The 17,743-nt window shown below is 44.8% G+C and overlaps 2 protein-coding genes across 3 annotated transcripts; one reads left to right on the top strand and one right to left on the bottom strand.

Annotated features, from left to right (window-relative positions):
* Window positions 1-328: 328 nt before the first annotated feature.
* LOC119356458 (probable prefoldin subunit 2) lies at window positions 329-2,323 on the bottom strand. The gene is made up of 2 exons (XM_037623413.1): window positions 2,176-2,323; window positions 329-1,117 (listed from the first exon to the last, which is right to left on the bottom strand). The coding sequence occupies exon 2, from the start codon at window positions 1,080-1,082 to the stop codon at window positions 642-644; it is 441 nt and encodes a 146-aa protein (XP_037479310.1). The 5' UTR covers window positions 1,083-1,117; window positions 2,176-2,323; the 3' UTR covers window positions 329-641.
* Window positions 2,324-3,110: 787 nt separating this feature from the next.
* Window positions 3,111-7,452, top strand: LOC119356459. 2 transcript variants are annotated; one of them, XM_037623414.1, is made up of 11 exons: window positions 3,111-3,222; window positions 3,306-4,123; window positions 4,263-4,415; window positions 4,512-4,769; window positions 4,919-5,126; window positions 5,627-5,969; window positions 6,079-6,274; window positions 6,365-6,463; window positions 6,602-6,854; window positions 6,997-7,072; window positions 7,156-7,452. In XM_037623414.1, the coding sequence occupies exons 4-11, from the start codon at window positions 4,752-4,754 to the stop codon at window positions 7,196-7,198; spliced, it is 1,236 nt and encodes a 411-aa protein (XP_037479311.1). In that variant the 5' UTR covers window positions 3,111-3,222; window positions 3,306-4,123; window positions 4,263-4,415; window positions 4,512-4,751; the 3' UTR covers window positions 7,199-7,452. The 2 variants fall into 2 exon arrangements, with proteins under 2 accessions (XP_037479311.1, XP_037479312.1); XM_037623415.1 differs by lacking the exons at window positions 3,111-3,222; window positions 3,306-4,123; window positions 4,263-4,415; window positions 4,512-4,769 and having other exon boundaries at window positions 5,011-5,407.
* The last annotated feature ends 10,291 nt before the right edge of the window (window positions 7,453-17,743 follow it).

Below are 17,743 nucleotides of genomic sequence, written 5' to 3' on the forward strand. Positions count from 1 at the left end.
AGAACTGCAGATCCCACAAAGTAGTTTTGCATAATAGCAAACTATTCCTAGCCAAAAGCATATTGGCAACTAGCAAGGTACAACCATTTTTCCTTACACAAAGGAAAGCCACATTGCATAATCTATGAATAAATCTTTTGCAAAAAAGATAAAGAAAAAGTACACTAGGAACTGCACATAACCTAGTACAACAAGGTTTCACACACAAGGTATTGCAAGCCATAATTCAGCGAGCCAATATGGCTTAGATGGAAAGCCTGATCGGGTCCTATCCAGAGTCAAGAAGAAACATGCATCCATCTGGTATTTTTGCCAACACGCCTTAACATTTCAATGCGGTAAAATTTCTTTGAAACTCATCTTGAATCAAAACATGTCATCAACAGACAGAAATATTCTGAAGCGCAACAACAGAAGGGAGACAAAAGGCACGCGAGTCATGACACAACCAGTGCAAAATCTGCAGTTTACGAACAGAGTCCCGGTCTACCATAATCTCTAGTTTTACACGCGAGGATTCAACAGTACTGCATGATAAACTGCATCCAGAAACACACAATCACTGTCAGGCGGGCATCCGGTAACAAGCAATCTGGCGTCGATAAGGAACCATGCAAGTCTCCTTGCCCTGTCATTCTGCTCTACTGGCCCGCAGGGCCAACAAGAACACCCTGGGCAGAGGCTTCCTTCATGCTGCCTTCTTCATTGGCGCTGTTGTCGCCCTTCCTGATCCTGATCTTGTACTTGAGCTCAAACTCGGTGATCTCTTGCTTCTTCCTCTCCAGAGCCTCCTTCATGCGGGCAACGACCTCTTCAAGGCCCTCCTTGTTGCGGTGCACGGCGGGCAAGACTTCCCTGATGGTCCTCTCAACCAAGACCCCGCCAATCATCCTGTAGCAACGCCTTGTGGGGTCCAGGGGCTCTATTGCGCCAATCACAAGGGCGTGCTCACTGACTTCCATTTCCAGCTCCGTGATCTTGGTGTAGAGTTGGTTCATTTCAGTGCGCATGTTGGCATAAGTATTTGCGACTACTTGCTCATTTATGGGTTCTTTGCCATCGCCACCTGCTCTGCTTGCCATTTTCCTTGTGATGCGCTAACAGCAAAGAAAGAAACCTGCAGAGAGAAAATGAACATTCTTTTTAGAATCAAAACTAGGTGAAAGTGCATTGCAGCGTCAAACTAACCGAGTGAGAGTGCCTCAAGAGATAATTTTTCAGGAGCCAAAGAAAATAAATAATAGTCCCAAGTCCTAACACACAGTTGGCAATAATCACCATGACTTAACACTCAGAAGACAAATATACTGCTGTAGTAAGAAAATTACCAAGGGCATCACAGGCAAACATATTGCTGAAGCATACCAACTCCGAGCAATCTTGAAAAGTGTACTGAAGCAAACAACCAATGCAGTGTTTCCAGAAATACCACGAGAGAAAGCTGATGTTTGCACAGGAAATATATAAAGAATCCATCCAGTCATAAACTTTCTACACATTCCATACACAATGCTGCCCTGAATAAGTTTGATAGTTTGCTATCAATCTGATTCAACTAAAAGGCAAAACCTAGCTATTTTGGGCTATTTCATCCATTGGAACTATAATTACTTCTGCTGTTCTGCGGTTCTGTTTGGCACAATAAATTATGAGAAAACCTGTTACTGCAGCATAGCAACCCTACCCAGCAACCAGACACCTTGAGCTTCGAAACCCGATCCAGATTTGCGCCCCAATTCGTCTATTTGGGAACATCGGAACGAAATCCTTCTCCCCAAGCGCTAGGATCATATGCCTGACAACAGGGGAGAAGACCTAGCGGCCCGCCCGTCGCGCAACAGCAGCTCTTCCTGCTCGCTGCGGATGCACGCGCGCATCTGAGAGGACTAAGGGGAGAGAGGCCTAAGAGAGGGGAGACGCCGATCCAGGTCCGGCCGCCACCTCTCGCCGTTCCGGGCCAGGGCACGGACCCCTCCTCGTCTCCCCGGAACCGAGCTGCTTGCCGTCAGAGGGGAAGGAAGCAGCGGGCGCGGTACCTTCCGGCCGCGGTCAGAGAGAGGGGGGATATGGACGAGAGAGTACGGGCAACAGCAAGGCGCTCGCCGTCCACGAGCAGCCGTCCGGCCCCGATTCGAGAGAAAGAAAGGAAAGAGGACGAAGAGAGAGAGGAATCACCTTCGCGCGCGCCGCCGCCGATGGGAGATCTCTCAGCCGCCGCCGCCGCCTCCTTTCTGTTCGTGAGTGAGAGAACCCTATTGTTTTCCTCGGCTCAGTGTGTTCTTGTTTTCCTATGTGTTTGGTAACCTTTTTTCTTAGGGGTTCCTATTTTTTTGGTACCTGATCACCGGCCTTTTTCTATTTCGACAATCTATCCAGTGCAGGAATAGAGCTAGGTGTCAGATCTATCAGTTCTTCACGGATTATAATTTAGTTGGTGTGTCAGTAAAGAAAAGCAGATGGCTGATTTTTGATGTGGTGACTTGAACATCTTCTTTTGTTTTGTTCCATAATATTGATTTAGTTTCATCAATCCTTTGGATTGAGGCAATTCTCAACCGATTTTCCTTCAACAGTTATCAAATCTTGTTTTTATTGGTGAGTATCAGTTGTGGTCTTCAGGAGAAGTGCAGCCTTCCACGCAGCGGCAGCTGCATGCAGGGCATCGACGGACCGCGTGGCGTCGCGATTCGAAGCCCCGCCCGCGCTAGTTAGAGTATAGCTAACCTGCTCGAGAGCGAGTTCTCCGTATATTTGCATATTCGATGGCAAGGCTAACACACGGAACTGACACGAGCCGTACTAGCCCAGGCGAGAGGACCAAAAACGACCGTTGCAAGAACACTGTAGAACGTTAATACTTTTGCGCCATGCCTGTATTTAACAGAGCAGATGCCCTGGATGAAGAAGGCGCTCAAGAGTCAGCTGCAGAGTAAAAACTAGTCTTGGAAAAAATTGTACCGGCAGAGGGCAGACTTGCTTGTACCGTGTTGTGGAAGAGAACTAATGTAATCATGCTCCGTAATGTAACCTTCAATTAGCGCGTGGATCCCACACGCTGTCATTCACCACCTGCCGATGAGGCTACCCAAAATTAATTGCTGCACCCACACCTCGCCTTCCCCTCCCCTGCGGTCGCTACTGTAGAGGGGTCGCCTCCATTGCAGCGATGATTTCTTCGATCTCCCCAGGCGACGGAGCACGCCGGGATCGCCGAGCAGCGAGGTATTATTCCACCCACTTCTATGCTTGGTTGCTCGTGCGCCAGTCTCTAACAAGCCTAACCCCCAGTACATGCTCCCCATTAGGTCTTGCGGTTTGGCTGATGGAAGAAGGGGAACATCAACCCGGACGGCTGATGCAAACTCCGGCCTCCATGGATAGAGAGGTAGAGCAGATGGGAGACGAAGGAGAAGCAGCAGTTCATACTGGATCAGTTCAGACGGCGTCATCAACCAGGTCCACATCACACACTTCCAGAATTGCTATTCAGAAAGTTATAGATGTGGTTGGTGCATTATCGGATTACAAACGATTCTTGGTCGAGGAGATTGGTTTTGATGGTGTGCTGCGCATCCCCATGATTCAAAAAATCAACCTGAAGTTCAGCAAGTTCCTCATGAGCAAGGTCGTCGTGAAAGATCACTGTATTATCTTGAGGGACGGTGGAACGCCAATTACATTCTACCCGGAGGATTTCCACAAAGTTTTCAGCATCCCATGTGGAGAGCAAGACATACACGGAAAGGATGCTGAGATCACACCTGAAGCAATCGAGTTCATCATGAACTCTATAGGTTGGGCTGACAAATCTGACCGCAGTTTAAGCTCGGTCGAAGTGTTCATCGGGAAGGAAATAACTGAACTATCAAGCCGATTAGAGAAGGACTGCTTCAAGATGGCGTTCGTGGTCTTTGTGATGGGTAATCTGTTTGCCCCGTGCACCAAGCACGACCACTCGACCATCGACTACTGGGGTGCCATCAGTGATACCGACAACATCGCACTATTCAATTGGTGCAAGTATTCATTTGAAGGTTTATTGGAAGCAATTGCTAAACTGAAGTTGGAAACAGATGCAAACATATCTGTCAACAACTTGTCCGGGTGCCACCTTTTTCTGCAGGTAATTGCCTCAAAACAGCCAATAGTCAATACCAAGGAAAACAGAATCACCATGTTCATTTTATGTTTATATACACTGCTAGTACACTGGAAGGGCATTGTTCTCTAACTTTTTTTCAAATTTGTCCCCTGAGCAACAGGTTTTTGTACTAGACAATGTAGATCTGGGCATTCTCAACTTGAAGCAGACCAAGATACCACGGATAGAGTTGTTCGACGGGGCGACCCTGAAACGGATGATCCTAATGTGCTCAGTAAGAAAGGACGGGAAAAACATTTACATATTACCTGAGGTAAAAAGAACACCATTCTATGCTTAAACACAACAAAAATATATGCCAAAGGTGCTTGAACACATCATGATCTAATCTTGAAGTGAGCTCTTGCAGGCAAGACACGGGACTGCCGTGTGCTACACCAGACACAACTATGTAAATGTGAAACACGCCAAGAGAGCAATAGAGGACAAGGCAGAAGGTTCAGCAAATATGTATGCAGTGGTGACACACAACCCAGATGTCGGAAAATAGGGGAACTACGTCAATCCTAAATCAGCCATAGGACAACTTGCGCACACCCCAAGCAGCCTCGACACATTCAGTGCAGGTGATTATGCTCGCTGGATCCAGATGCAAAACCCAGAGCTGGTGAGAAGCTTTTTTCCGAAATTCAAATGGTTCAGCAAATATGTATGCACTGGTCACCAGTGTCATGTTTTTAACGACGGACCCCTGGTGTGGAACATTCGCCCGCCGGAATGTTTTCTATATGACATATCGACTTTCTAATTTTGCAGGCCGCGTCTCCCTTAGGATGGGCAATAAAAGAGCACAACGCGAAGTGCGTGCACATCGCAAACGGAATGAAAAGGGACATTGCAAATGAGAACATCCGATTGGTGAAAAAACTGTTGCATCTTTATTCCAGCAAGCCAGATATTGAAACCCCCGCATCAAGTGTAGCAGATCATGCCCCTCCGCCCATCCCTAACGTCGCTGGCGAAGGTACACGGCCCACAACCCCGCCCGCGTTCATCACAAATTCATATATCATTGAGCCGCTCGACTCTGTGCTTCAAGCCTATATATGTGTTATGCAACACGGCACGATGTGAGGGAAGCACCGTCTAGGCTCGGCAAGCAGATAGTGGGGAGAAGGCTCGAGTTGTCGACTCCACCCTCAACTATTATTCAGAATGCCAATGTAATGTGCACGTCCAACGTCGGCCAGTCGTCCACAACACCCGTAATGGGCCATAAACGCTCATGGGCAGACCTCGCGCCTGGTAATAGTACTTTTTTGCCGGGTGTAGGTGGTGGTTGTGAGTTTGGGGCGGGTTGGTGTGGTGGTGTTCATTGGGGCACGTGGGGCGCCGGGCAGGCGTGAACATCTTGACATATGTGTAGAAGTGGGGGGGGGGGAGGCCGCCTAGGTCATATGCTTCTTTCTGATACTATTTTACAATCATAAGCACACGATAACGATAAATAACCCATGTCGACAGATGCCCCATCATTCGAGCTGGACACAGACGGCAACGATGAGGCAAGCACACCTATCAAGAAGGATGGAAAGGCCGAGCCGATTTCACCTACTTCGGCAACAAAGATATACTCCGACAATCTCGTTGGACAACTAATGATGCTCAATGACGAGATAGGAGACACTGAGGGATACACCGTATTTGGTCAAGTGAATGACACGGATATAACAAAGAAGAATGTGACTCATACTGGGTTCCCCAAAGACCCATGGTCCACGAACCAATTGGTGCGTACACACGGCCCAACTATACGGAAAGCTATCAGAGATTGGATGTGGTCAAGGACGCCCTCCGACCTATCAAGGTAACCACAAACACAATGCAGATCATTTTCAAGAGTCACTAGGTAAGTGCATTGCGACGACCCGGTATGTTGTGCCGATAGACTAAAGTTTTTTGCATCACTCTCACAGGGAATGGGTCTCGCATCCTGACCCGCGGATAATCTCAATCAGTGGCAAAGCAATTAAGTCACAAATATGCGATGGTTATGAAATTGACCACGAGCTCGGGTCATTGGTCATACGTCGGATGGGACAAATGGAGGCGCACGCTCACCGTGCAACGCTGAATGAACAATACCGGTTGCTCCTTGAGCCCGACTTCTCGGTACGAAAAGTTTCTCTCCAATTGTAGTCATATTTCGAGCTCGGCCATGAACTAATCCTTTTCGCCTTTTCTCCAATTGTCATGGACCAGTGTCACGCAATTGCAGGGGAAGACACTACAAGAATCATGTCAATACAAATACAATTCACTGGAATCGGAGTCAAGTGCAACATTGCAAACTGCCGGATGGTAATACTATACAACACTGGTCCATTGTACACCCAGAACATGGGAATTTGATCAACATGGCACGATCACTCCCCCATGAGAACTGAATCAATCGATTCTTTGACACACACCCCTCTTGTATTTGAACATGTCGAACAGGTCACGGTCCCTGCAGATATGCAACATGGTTGGTGCTGCTTCAACTGGGACATGGTCGACAAGGTGATAACCATCATGGACCCAATGGCATACCAGACCGAGGATGCATACCGGAAAACATCCCTTATATACGCTGCCGACAAACTTCATGACGCGCTGTTCGATTGCATCGAAGATTTCTTCACCAAGTGGCACTACAGCTGGATGTTCTGGAGGAAGAAGACCCCCTGCTGTCAACCACAACATTCACCAGGTCCACCACTGCCCCAATAGCATGCCATACTGTATTGACTACTTCTTCTGTCAGTTATGTTGTTAGTTAGCCTTTGACCACGCGGAGGAAGAAGACCTTTTGGCTGACTGCATTTTAATTGGACCACTGAACACACATGCAGGGCTGAGAGTGCCATCTGTGTCATCCATCTACTCAGACATTTTAAAGGGACCTCACTGGCAAAACCACTTACTAAGGTTAATAATTCAGACGCAATCTTTGAACTACACACACTTGACCCTTGGAAACTAATCTAATTCATGATTGCCCATATATACAGGCAACTATTACCGCTGAAAGGGACTCACTCCTCATCGAGATGATACACATGGAAGGGAACACTGCCACGCTCCAGCTTGAAGGTCTAGACACGGTTGCCAATGCGCTAAACGACACGATGAAGGAATCAGAGGGTCAGTAGTAATGTAGCCAGGAAGGTCTTAGAAATAAAACGCTGAGAGCGATAAAATATTTGAACCGCGGTACTAAATGAATATTGGTGGTGGCAAACTGAAATGTGCTCCCTCCAGATTATTTGCCTTGAGCTGCAATGTTTAATGAACAATTATGGTGGCAATTGTTGGGGAACGTAGTAATTTCAAAAAAATTCCTACGCACACGCAAGATCATGGTGATGCATAGCAACGAGAGGGGAGAGTGTAATCTACGTACCTTTCGACAACGGAAGCGTTTGGTTGATGTAGTCGTACGTCTCCACGGCCCGACCGATCAAGCACCGAAACTACGGCACCTCCGAGTTCTAGCACACGTTCAGCTCGATGACGATCCCCGGACTCCAATCCAGCAAAGCGTCGGGGAGGAGTTCCGTCAGCACGACGGCATGGTGACGATCTTGATGTTCTCTTGTCGCAGGGCTTCGCCTAAGCACCGCTACAATATGACTGAGGTGGAATATAGTGGAGGGGGGCACCGCACACGGCTAAGGAACGATCACGAAGATCAACTTGTGTGTCTATGGGGTGCCCCCTGCCCCTGTATATAAAGGATGGAGGAGGAGGAGGCCGGCCAAGGCTTGGTGCGGCCAGGATGTGGAGTCCTACTAGGACTCCAAGTCCTAGTAGGAGTCCTACTAGGACTCCAAGTCCTAGTAGGAGTCCACCAAGAGGGGAGGAAGGAAGAAGGAAGTGGAGGAGAAGGAAAGGTGGCCGGCCCCCTTTTCCCTAGTCCAATTCGGACCAGAGGGGACGGGGGGCGCAGCAGCCCCTTGGCCCTTTCTCCTCTTCCCACTAAAGCCCATCAAGGCCCATTGCTTCTCCCGTAACTACCCGGTACTCCGAAAAATACCCGAATCACTCGGAACATTTCCGATGTCCGAATATAGTCGTCCAATATATCGATCTTTACGTCTCGACCAATTCGAGACTCCTCGTCATGTCCCCGATCTCATCCGGGACTCCTAACTCCTTCGGTACATCAAAACTCATAAACTCATAATATAACTGTCATCGAAACCTTAAGCGTGCGGACCCTACGGGTTCGAGAACAATGTAGACATGACCGAGACACGTCTCTGGTCAATAACCAATAGCGAGACCTGGATGCCCATATTGGCTCCTACATATTCTACGAAGATCTTTATCGGTCAGACCGCATAACAACATACGTTGTTCCCTTTGTCATCGGTATGTTACTTGCCCGAGATTCGATCGTCGGTATCCAATACCTAGTTCAATCTCGTTACCGGCAAGTCTCTTTACTCGTTTCGTAATACATCATCTCGCAACTAACTCATTAGTTGCAATGCTTGCAAGGCTTATGTGATGTGCATTACCGAGAGGGCCCAGAGATACCTCTCCGACAATCGGAGTGACAAATCCTAATCTTGAAATACGCCAACCCAACATTTACCTTTGGAGAATCCTGTAGAGCTCCTTTATAATCACCCAGTTACGTTGTGACGTTTGGTAGCACGTAAAGTGTTCCTCCGGCAAACGGGAGTTGCATAATCTCATAGTCATAGGAACATGTATAAGTCATGAAGAAAGCAATAGCAACATACTAAACGATCGGGTGCTAAGCTAATGAAATGGGTCATGTCAATCAGATCATTTAACTAATGATGTGATCCTGTTAATAAAATGACAACTCTTTGTCTATGGTTAGGAAACATAATCATCTTTGATTAACGAGCTAGTCAAGTAGAGGCATACTAGTGACACTCTGTTTGTCTATGTATTCACACATGTATTATGTTTCCGGTTAATACAATTCTAGCATGAATAATAAACATTTATCATGATATAAGGAAATAAATAATAACTTTATTATTGCCTCTAGGGCATATTTCCTTCAGTCTCCCACTTGCACTAGAGTCAATAATCTAGTTCACATCACCATGTGATTTAACAATAATAGTTCACATCACAATGTGATTAACACCCATAGTTCACATCGATATGTGATCAACACCCAAAGGGTTTACTAGAGTCAGTAATCTAGTTCACATCACTATGTGATTAACACCCAAAGAGTACTAAGGTGTGACCATGTTTTGCTTGTGAGATAATTTTAGTCAACGGGTCTGTCATATTCAGATCCGTAAGTATTTTGCAAATTTCTATGTCAACAATGCTCTGCACGGAGCTACTCTAACTAATTGCTCCCACTTTCAACATGGATCTAGATTGAGACTTAGAGTCATCCAGATCAGTGTCAAAACTTGCATCGACGTAACCCTTTACGGTGAACCTTTTTGTCACCTCCATAATCGAGAAACATATCCTTATTCCACTAAGGATAACTTTGACCGCTGTCCAGTGATCTACTTGTAGATCACTATTGTACTTCCCTTGCCAAAATCAGTGTAGGGTATACAATAGATCTGGTACACAGCATGACATACTTTATAGAACCTATGGCTGAGGCATAGGGAATGACTTTCATTCTCTCTCTATCTTCTGCCGTGGTCGGGTTTTGAGTCCTACTCAACTTCACACCTTGCAACACAGGCAAGAACTCCTTCTTTGATTGTTCCATTTTGAACTACTTCAAAATCTTGTCAAGGTATGTACTTATTGAAAAAACTTATCAAGCGTCTTGATCTATCTTTATAGATCTTAATGCCTAATATGTAAGCAGCTTCACCGAGGTCTTTCATTGAAAAGCTCTTATTCAAGTATCCCTTTATGCTATCCAGAAATTCTATATCGTTTCCAATTAGTAATATGTCATCTACATATAATATTAGAAATGTTACAGAGCTCCCACTCACTTTCTTGTAAATACAAGCTTCTCCAAAAGTCTGTATAAAACCAAATGCTTTGATCATACTATCAAAGCGTTTATTCCAACTCCCAGAGGCTTGCACCAGTCCATAAATGGATCGTTGGAGCTTGCACACTTTGTTAGTTCCCTTTGGATCGACAAAACCTTCTGGTTGCATCATATACAACTCTTCTTCCAGAAATCCATTCAGGAATGCAGTTTTGACATCCATCTGCCAAATTTCATAATCATAAAATGCGGCAATTGCTAACATGATTCGGACAGACTTAAGCATCGCTACGAGTGAGAAGGTCTCATCGTAGTCAACCCCTTGAACTTGCCGAAAACCTTTTGCGACAAGTCGAGCTTTGTAGACAGTAATATTACCATCAGCATCAGTCTTCTTCTTGAAGATCCATTTATTCTCAATTGCTTGCCGATCATTGGGCAAGTCAACCAAAGTCCATACTTTGTTCTCATACATGGATCCTATCTCAGATTTCATGGCTTCAAGCCATTTTGCGGAATCTAGGCTCACCATCGCTTCTTCATAGTTCGTAGGTTCATCATGATCTAGTAGCATGACTTACAGAACAGGATTACCGTACCACTCTGGCACGGATCTCAGTCTGGTTGATCTACGAGGTTCAGTAGTATCTTGTTCTGGTTTCATGATCATCATCATTAGCTTCCTCACTAACTGGTATAGGTGTCACTGAAACAGTTTTCTGTGATGCACTACTTTCCAATAAGGGAGCAGGTACAGTTACCTCGTCAAGTTCTACTTTTCTTCCACTCACTTCTTTCGAGAGAAACTCCTTCTCCAGAAAGTTTCCGAATTTAGCAACAAAAGGCTTGCCTTCGGATCTGTGATAGAAAGTGTACCCAACAGTAACTTTTGGGTATCCTATGAAGACACACTTTTCCGATTTGGGTTTGAGCTTATCAGGATGAAACTTTTTCACATAAGCATCACAACCCCAAACTTTTAAGAAACGACAACTTTGGTTTCTTGCTAAACCATAGTTCATATAGTGTCGTCTCAACGGATTTAGATGGTGCCCTATTTAACGTGAATGCAGATGTCTCTAATGCATAACCCCAAAACGATAGTGGTAAATCGGCAAGAGACATCATAGATTGCACCATATCTAATAAAGTACGGTTACGATATTCGGACACACCATTACACTGTGGTGTTCCAGGCGGCGTGAGTAGTGAAACTATTTCACATTGTTTTAACTGAAGGCCAAACTCGTAACTTAAATATTTTACCTCTGCGATCATATCGTAGAAACTTTTATTTTCTTGTTACGATGATTCTCCACTTCACTCTGAAATTCTTTGAACTTTTCAAATGTTTCAGACTTGTGTTTCATCAAGTAGATATACCCATATCTGCTCAAATCATCTGTGAAGGTCAGAAAATAATGATACTTGCCACGAGCCTCAACACTCATCGGATCGCATACATCAGTATGTATTATTTCCAATAAGTTAGTTGCTCGCTCTATTGTTCCGGAGAACGGAGTCTTAGTCATCTTGCCCATGAGGCACGGTTCGCAAGCATCAAGTGATTCATAATCAAGTGATTCCAAAAGCCCATCAGCATGGAGTTTCATCATGCGCTTTACACCAATATGACCTAAACGGCAGTGCCACAAATAAGTTGCACTATCATTATTAACTTTGCATCTTTTGGTTTCAATATTATAAATATGTGTATCACTACGATCGAGATCCAATGAACCATTTTCATTGGGTGTGTAACCATATAAGGTTTTATTCATGTAAACAGAACAACAATGTATTCTTTTACTTAAATGAATAACCGTATTACAATAAACATGATCAAATCATGTTCATGCTCAACACAAACACCAAATAATACTTATTTAGGTTCAACACTAATCCCGAAAGTATAGGGAGTGTGCGATGATGATCATATCAATTTTGGAGCCACTTCCAACACACATCGTTACTTCACCGTTAAGTAGTCTCTGTTTATTCTGCAACTCTCGTTTCGAGTTACTAATCTTAGCAACTGAATTAGTATCAAATACTGAGGGGTTGCTATAAACACTAGTAAAGTACACATCAATAATATGTATATCAAATATACTTATGTTCACTTTGCCATCCTTTTTATCCGCCAATCACTTGGGGTAGTTCTGCTTCCAGTGACCAGTCCCTTTGCAGTAGAAGCACTTAGTCTCAGGCTTAGGATCACACTTGGGCTTCTTCACTTGAGCAGCAACTTGCTTGCCATTTTTCTTGAAGTTCCCCTTCTTCCCTTTGCCCTTTTCTTGAAACTAGTCGTCTTGTCAACCGTCAACACTTGATGTTTTTCTTGATTTCCACCTTCGTTGATTTCAGCATCACGAAGAGCTTGGGAGTTGTTTCTGTTATCCCTTGCATATTATAGTTCATCACGAAGTTCTACTAACTTAGTGATGGTGACTAGAGAATTATGTCAATCACTATCTTATCTGGAAGATTAACTCCCACTTGATTCAAGCGATTGTAGTACCCAGACAATCTGAGCACATGCTCACTAGTTGAGCGATTCTCCTCCATCTTTTAGCTATAGAACTTGTTGGAGACTTCATATCTCTCAACTCGGGTATTTGCTTGAAATATTAACTTCAACTCTTGGAACATCTCATATGGTCCATGACGTTCAAAACGTCTTTGAAGTCCCGATTCTAAGCCATTAAGCATGGTGCACTAAACTATCAAGTAGTCATCATATTGAGCTAGCCAAATGTTCATAACGTCTGCATCTGCTCCTGCAATAGGTCTGTCACCTAGCGGTGCATCAAGGACATAATTTTTCTGTGCAGCAATGAGGATAAACCTCAGATCACGGATCCAATCCGCATCATTGCTACTAACATCTTTCAACACAATTTTCTCTAGGAACATATCAAAATAAACACAGGGAAGCAACAACGCGAGCTATTGATCTACAACATAATTTGCAAAATACTACAAGGACTAAGTTCATGATAAATTTAAGTTCAATTTAATCATATTACTTAAGAACTCCCACTTAGATAGACATCCCTCTAATCCTCTAAGTGATCACGTGATCCAAATCAACTAAACCATGTCCGATCATCACGTGAGATGGAGTAGTTTCATTGGTGAACATCACAATGTTGATCATATCTACTATATGATTCACGCTCGACCTTTCGGTCTCCGTGTTCCAAGGCCATATCTGTATATGCTTGGCTCGTCAAGTATAACCTGAGTATTCCGCATGTGCAACTATTCTGCACCCGTTGTATTTGAACGTAGAGCCTATCACACCCGATCATCACGTGGTGTCTCAGCACGAAGAACTTTCGCAACGGTGCATACTCAGGGAGAACACTTCTTGATAATTAGTGAGAGATCATCTTATAATGCTACCGTCAATCAAAGCAAGATAAGATGCATAAAAGATAAACATCACATGCAATCAATATAAGTGATATGATATGGCCATCATCATCTTGTGCTTGTGATCTCCATCTTCGAAGCACCGTCGTGATCACCATCGTCACCGGCGCGACACCTTGATCTCCATCGTAGCATCGTTGTTGTCTTGCCAATCTTATGCTTCTACGACTATCGCTACCGCTTAGTGATAAAGTAAAGCATTACAGCGCGATTGCATTGCATACAATAAAGCGACAACCATATGGCTCCTGCCAGTTGCCGATAACTCGGTTACAAAACATGATCATCTCATACAATAAAATTTAGCATCATGTCTTGACCATATCACATCACAACATGCCCTGCAAAAACAAATTAGACGTCCTCTACTTTGTTGTTGCAAGTTTTACGTCGCTGCTACGGGCTTAAGCAAGAACTAATCTTACCTACGCATCAAAACCACAACGATAGTTTGTCAAGTTGGTGCTGTTTTAACCTTCGCAAGGACCGGGCGTAGCCACACTCGGTTCAACTAAAGTTGGAGAAACTGTCACCCGCAAGCCACCTCTGTGCAAAGCACGTCGGGAGAACCGGTCTCGCGTAAGCATACGTGTAATGTTGGTCTGGGCCGCTTCGTCCAACAATACCGCCGAACCAAAGTATGACATGCTGGTAAGCAGTATGACTTATATCGTCCACAACTCACTTGTGTTCTACTCGTGCATATAACATCAACATATAAAACCTAGGCTCGGATGCTAGTGTTGGGGAACGTAGTAATTTCAAAAAGTTTCCTACGCACACGCAAGATCATGGTGATGCATAGCAACAAGAGGGGAGAGTGTAATCTATGTACCCTTGTAGATCGACAACGGAAGCGTTTGGTTGATGTAGTCGTACGTCTCCATGGCCCGACCGATCAAGCACCGAAACTACGGCACCTCCGAGTTCTAGCACACGTTCAGCTCGATGACGATCCCCGGGCTCCGATCCAGCAAAGCGTCGGGGAGGAGTTCCGTCAGCACGACGGCGTGGTGACGATCTTGATGTTCTCTTGTCGCAGGGCTTCGCCTAAGCACCGCTACAATATGACCGAGGTGGAATATAGTGGAGGGGGGCACCGCACACGGCTAAGGAACGATCACGAAGATCAACTTGTGTGTCTATGGGGTGCCCCCTGCCCCTGTATATAAAGGATGGAGGAGGAGGAGGCCGGCCAAGGCTTGGTGCGGCCAGGATGTGGAGTCCTACTAGGACTCAGGAGTCCACTAAGAGGGGAGGAAGGGAGAAGGAAGTGGAGGAGAAGGAAAGGTGGCCGGCCCCCTTTTCCCTAGTCCAATTCGGACCAGAGGGGAGGGGGGCGCAGCAGCCCCTTGGCCCTTTCTCCTCTTCCCACTAAAGCCCATCAAGGCCCATTGCTTCTCCCGTAACTACCCGGTACTCCGAAAAATACCCGAATCACTCGGAACCTTTCCGATGTCCGAATATAGTCGTCCAATATATCGATCTTTACGTCTCGACCATTTTGAGACTCCTCGTCATGTCCCCGATCTCATCCGGGACTCCGAACTCTTTCGGTACATCAAAACTCATAAACTCATAATATAACTGTCATCGAAACCTTAAGCGTGCGGACCCTACGGGTTCAAGAACAATGTAGACATGACCGAGACACGTCTCCGGTCAATAACCAATAGCGGGACCTGGATGCCCATATTGGCTCCTACATATTCTACGAAGATCTTTATCGGTCAGACCGCATAACAACATACGTTGTTCCCTTTGTCATCGGTATGTTACTTGCCCGAGATTCGATCGTCGGTATCCAATACCTAGTTCAATCTCGTTACCGGCAAGTCTCTTTACTCGTTTCGTAATACATCATCTCGCAACTAACTCATTAGTTGCAATGCTTGCAAGGCTTATGTGATGTGCATTACCGAGAGGGCCCAGAGATACCTCTCCAACAATCGGAGTGACAAATCCTAATCTCGAAATACGCCAACCCAACATTTACCTTTGGAGACACCTGTAGAGCTCCTTTATAATCACCCAGTTACGTTGTGACGTTTGGTAGCACACAAAGTGTTCCTCCGGCAAACGGGAGTTGCATAATCTCATAGTCATAGGAACATGTATAAGTCATGAAGAAAGCAATAGCAACATACTAAACAATCGGGTGCTAAGCTAATGAAATGGGTCATGTCAATCAGATCATTTAACTAATGATGTGATCCCGTTAATCAAATGACAACTCTTTGTCTATGGTTAGGAAACATAACCATCTTTGATTAACGAGCTAGTCAAGTAGAGGCATACTAGTGACACTCTGTTTGTCTATGTATTCACACATGTATTATGTTTCCGGTTAATACAATTCTAGCATGAATAATAAACATTTATCATGATATAAGAAAATAAATAATAACTTTATTATTGCCTCTAGGGCATATTTCCTTCAGCAATTACATTTGGCGTAGCTATGTGCAAAATAAAAAACCATGTAACTTATGATTTTTATTCGTTTTTCACAATGCAATCAGTCGAGGACATAGAAATAAATCCCCCCCTGGGAGAATGTTTTTCAGATGAGTGGTGGGGCAGTGACTGAATGAACCAGCATTTTCAGCAAAACACTTGGGTTTTGAATATCAGCCACACCTGGGGCCTGACCAAGTTAACCAATATATACTAAATGATCATGTGAATGGAAATGCCCGTGGATCGGGTGTGGCAGTTCTGAATTACGGAAGGAGATGGCCGGTGTGCACATTTCCTCGTTTGTACTGTAGCCCATCCGGCACGATTTTTACTGTGACACATCCAATCCAAAAAGCCCCAGAAGTCCCAAACCTCCCCATCATTTATGCAGAACACTACTAAAAACACCCAACCAGAGCACAATCACACAGCTAAGTTGTGGTAGGATTTTACCCAAAGCTTTTTCTTGTAGGTTTCCTCCCACACAATCTAAAATCTTTTATACTTTTTTAGTTATGATCAGGGGCACAACAAAGAATTGGCACCAGAATGATATACACACGTAGAGATCTCCACACACATCGTCATTCATCTGTTATGCAACCAGAGCACTATCACACAATGAATGCAGTTTCCAAAACCACATGTTTGCAATCCTACCTCCCACATTTGTCAATAGCAAAACAAACGCAGTACCAGTAAAACACAATAATAGCTTCACACAAACTAATGTAGCAGGATTCCCATATACTGACCCATATCATTACAATAATTCAGGTTCAGAAACACTTGCAAGGCAATCACAGGGTGGTCGACAATATGCAGAATATTACAATAATTTATGTCCCTCACACTAGAAGCATGGAGTAGCAGATATGTTCATAGATCGAAGACACGACGACCCCCCTAAGATTAATCATGTGGATTACTGAACCACAACGAAACCATCATGCGCCTACTTGCAAAATACATAGCGCCGGGAGTCTTTTGATTATTTCCAGGATGTCACTTATGGTTCGACACGACAGGGCACACTGCCATCGTTACCCACCATCGTGAGGACAGCCCGAAGGAGCTTCTTCTTCAATGCAACTGAAGCAGTCTGCGGCACATTGAACGAGTTAGTGAGACGACATACTATACACGCACAAGCATGGCTTAGGACAAAACCCCGACACACACCGCCCAATAGCACTAACGACATACTATACGAAAGCATCAAAGACGCCAACAATAGCACTAACCAGGACACAGGCCACCCCTAGTGGTAGCTGAGTAAACATAGCATGGACGTCCTCACTCCTCCAGCACGAGTTTGTGTATGCAAATTTGAACTACCCACATGAGAGAATCACATTGAATCAAGAACTGGTATACTCAACGAACCAAAGGAAAAAATGTAAATTTGAGTACAGCAACACTCACCGGCCAATCCAGTCCAATGATTAGTCTTCCTGATGCCAGGGGACAGATCCCCAAACGCAGGATTGATTCCAACCCCTTCTTTGCAAGTGTATTATCTATACAGAACTCTTCTATCACTTCCTCCCCAGTCATTTTCAGTAGAGATGGATGCGGATGCTTGAACCACACCCTGCACAAGGAGTTCCATTTTTTGAAAGGGTCATGATATGATATATGGAGGTCCAAAGGGTCACACAAGGTTCAGTCCAGTTAGCATCGAAATCAATGGCGAAACAAATGGAACCCGGTTCACATACCTAGAAAGATCATTG

Source organism: Triticum dicoccoides, chromosome 2A (genome assembly GCF_002162155.2).
Source record: "Triticum dicoccoides isolate Atlit2015 ecotype Zavitan chromosome 2A, WEW_v2.0, whole genome shotgun sequence".
In the NCBI taxonomy this organism is placed as follows: Eukaryota; Viridiplantae; Streptophyta; class Magnoliopsida; order Poales; family Poaceae; genus Triticum; species Triticum dicoccoides.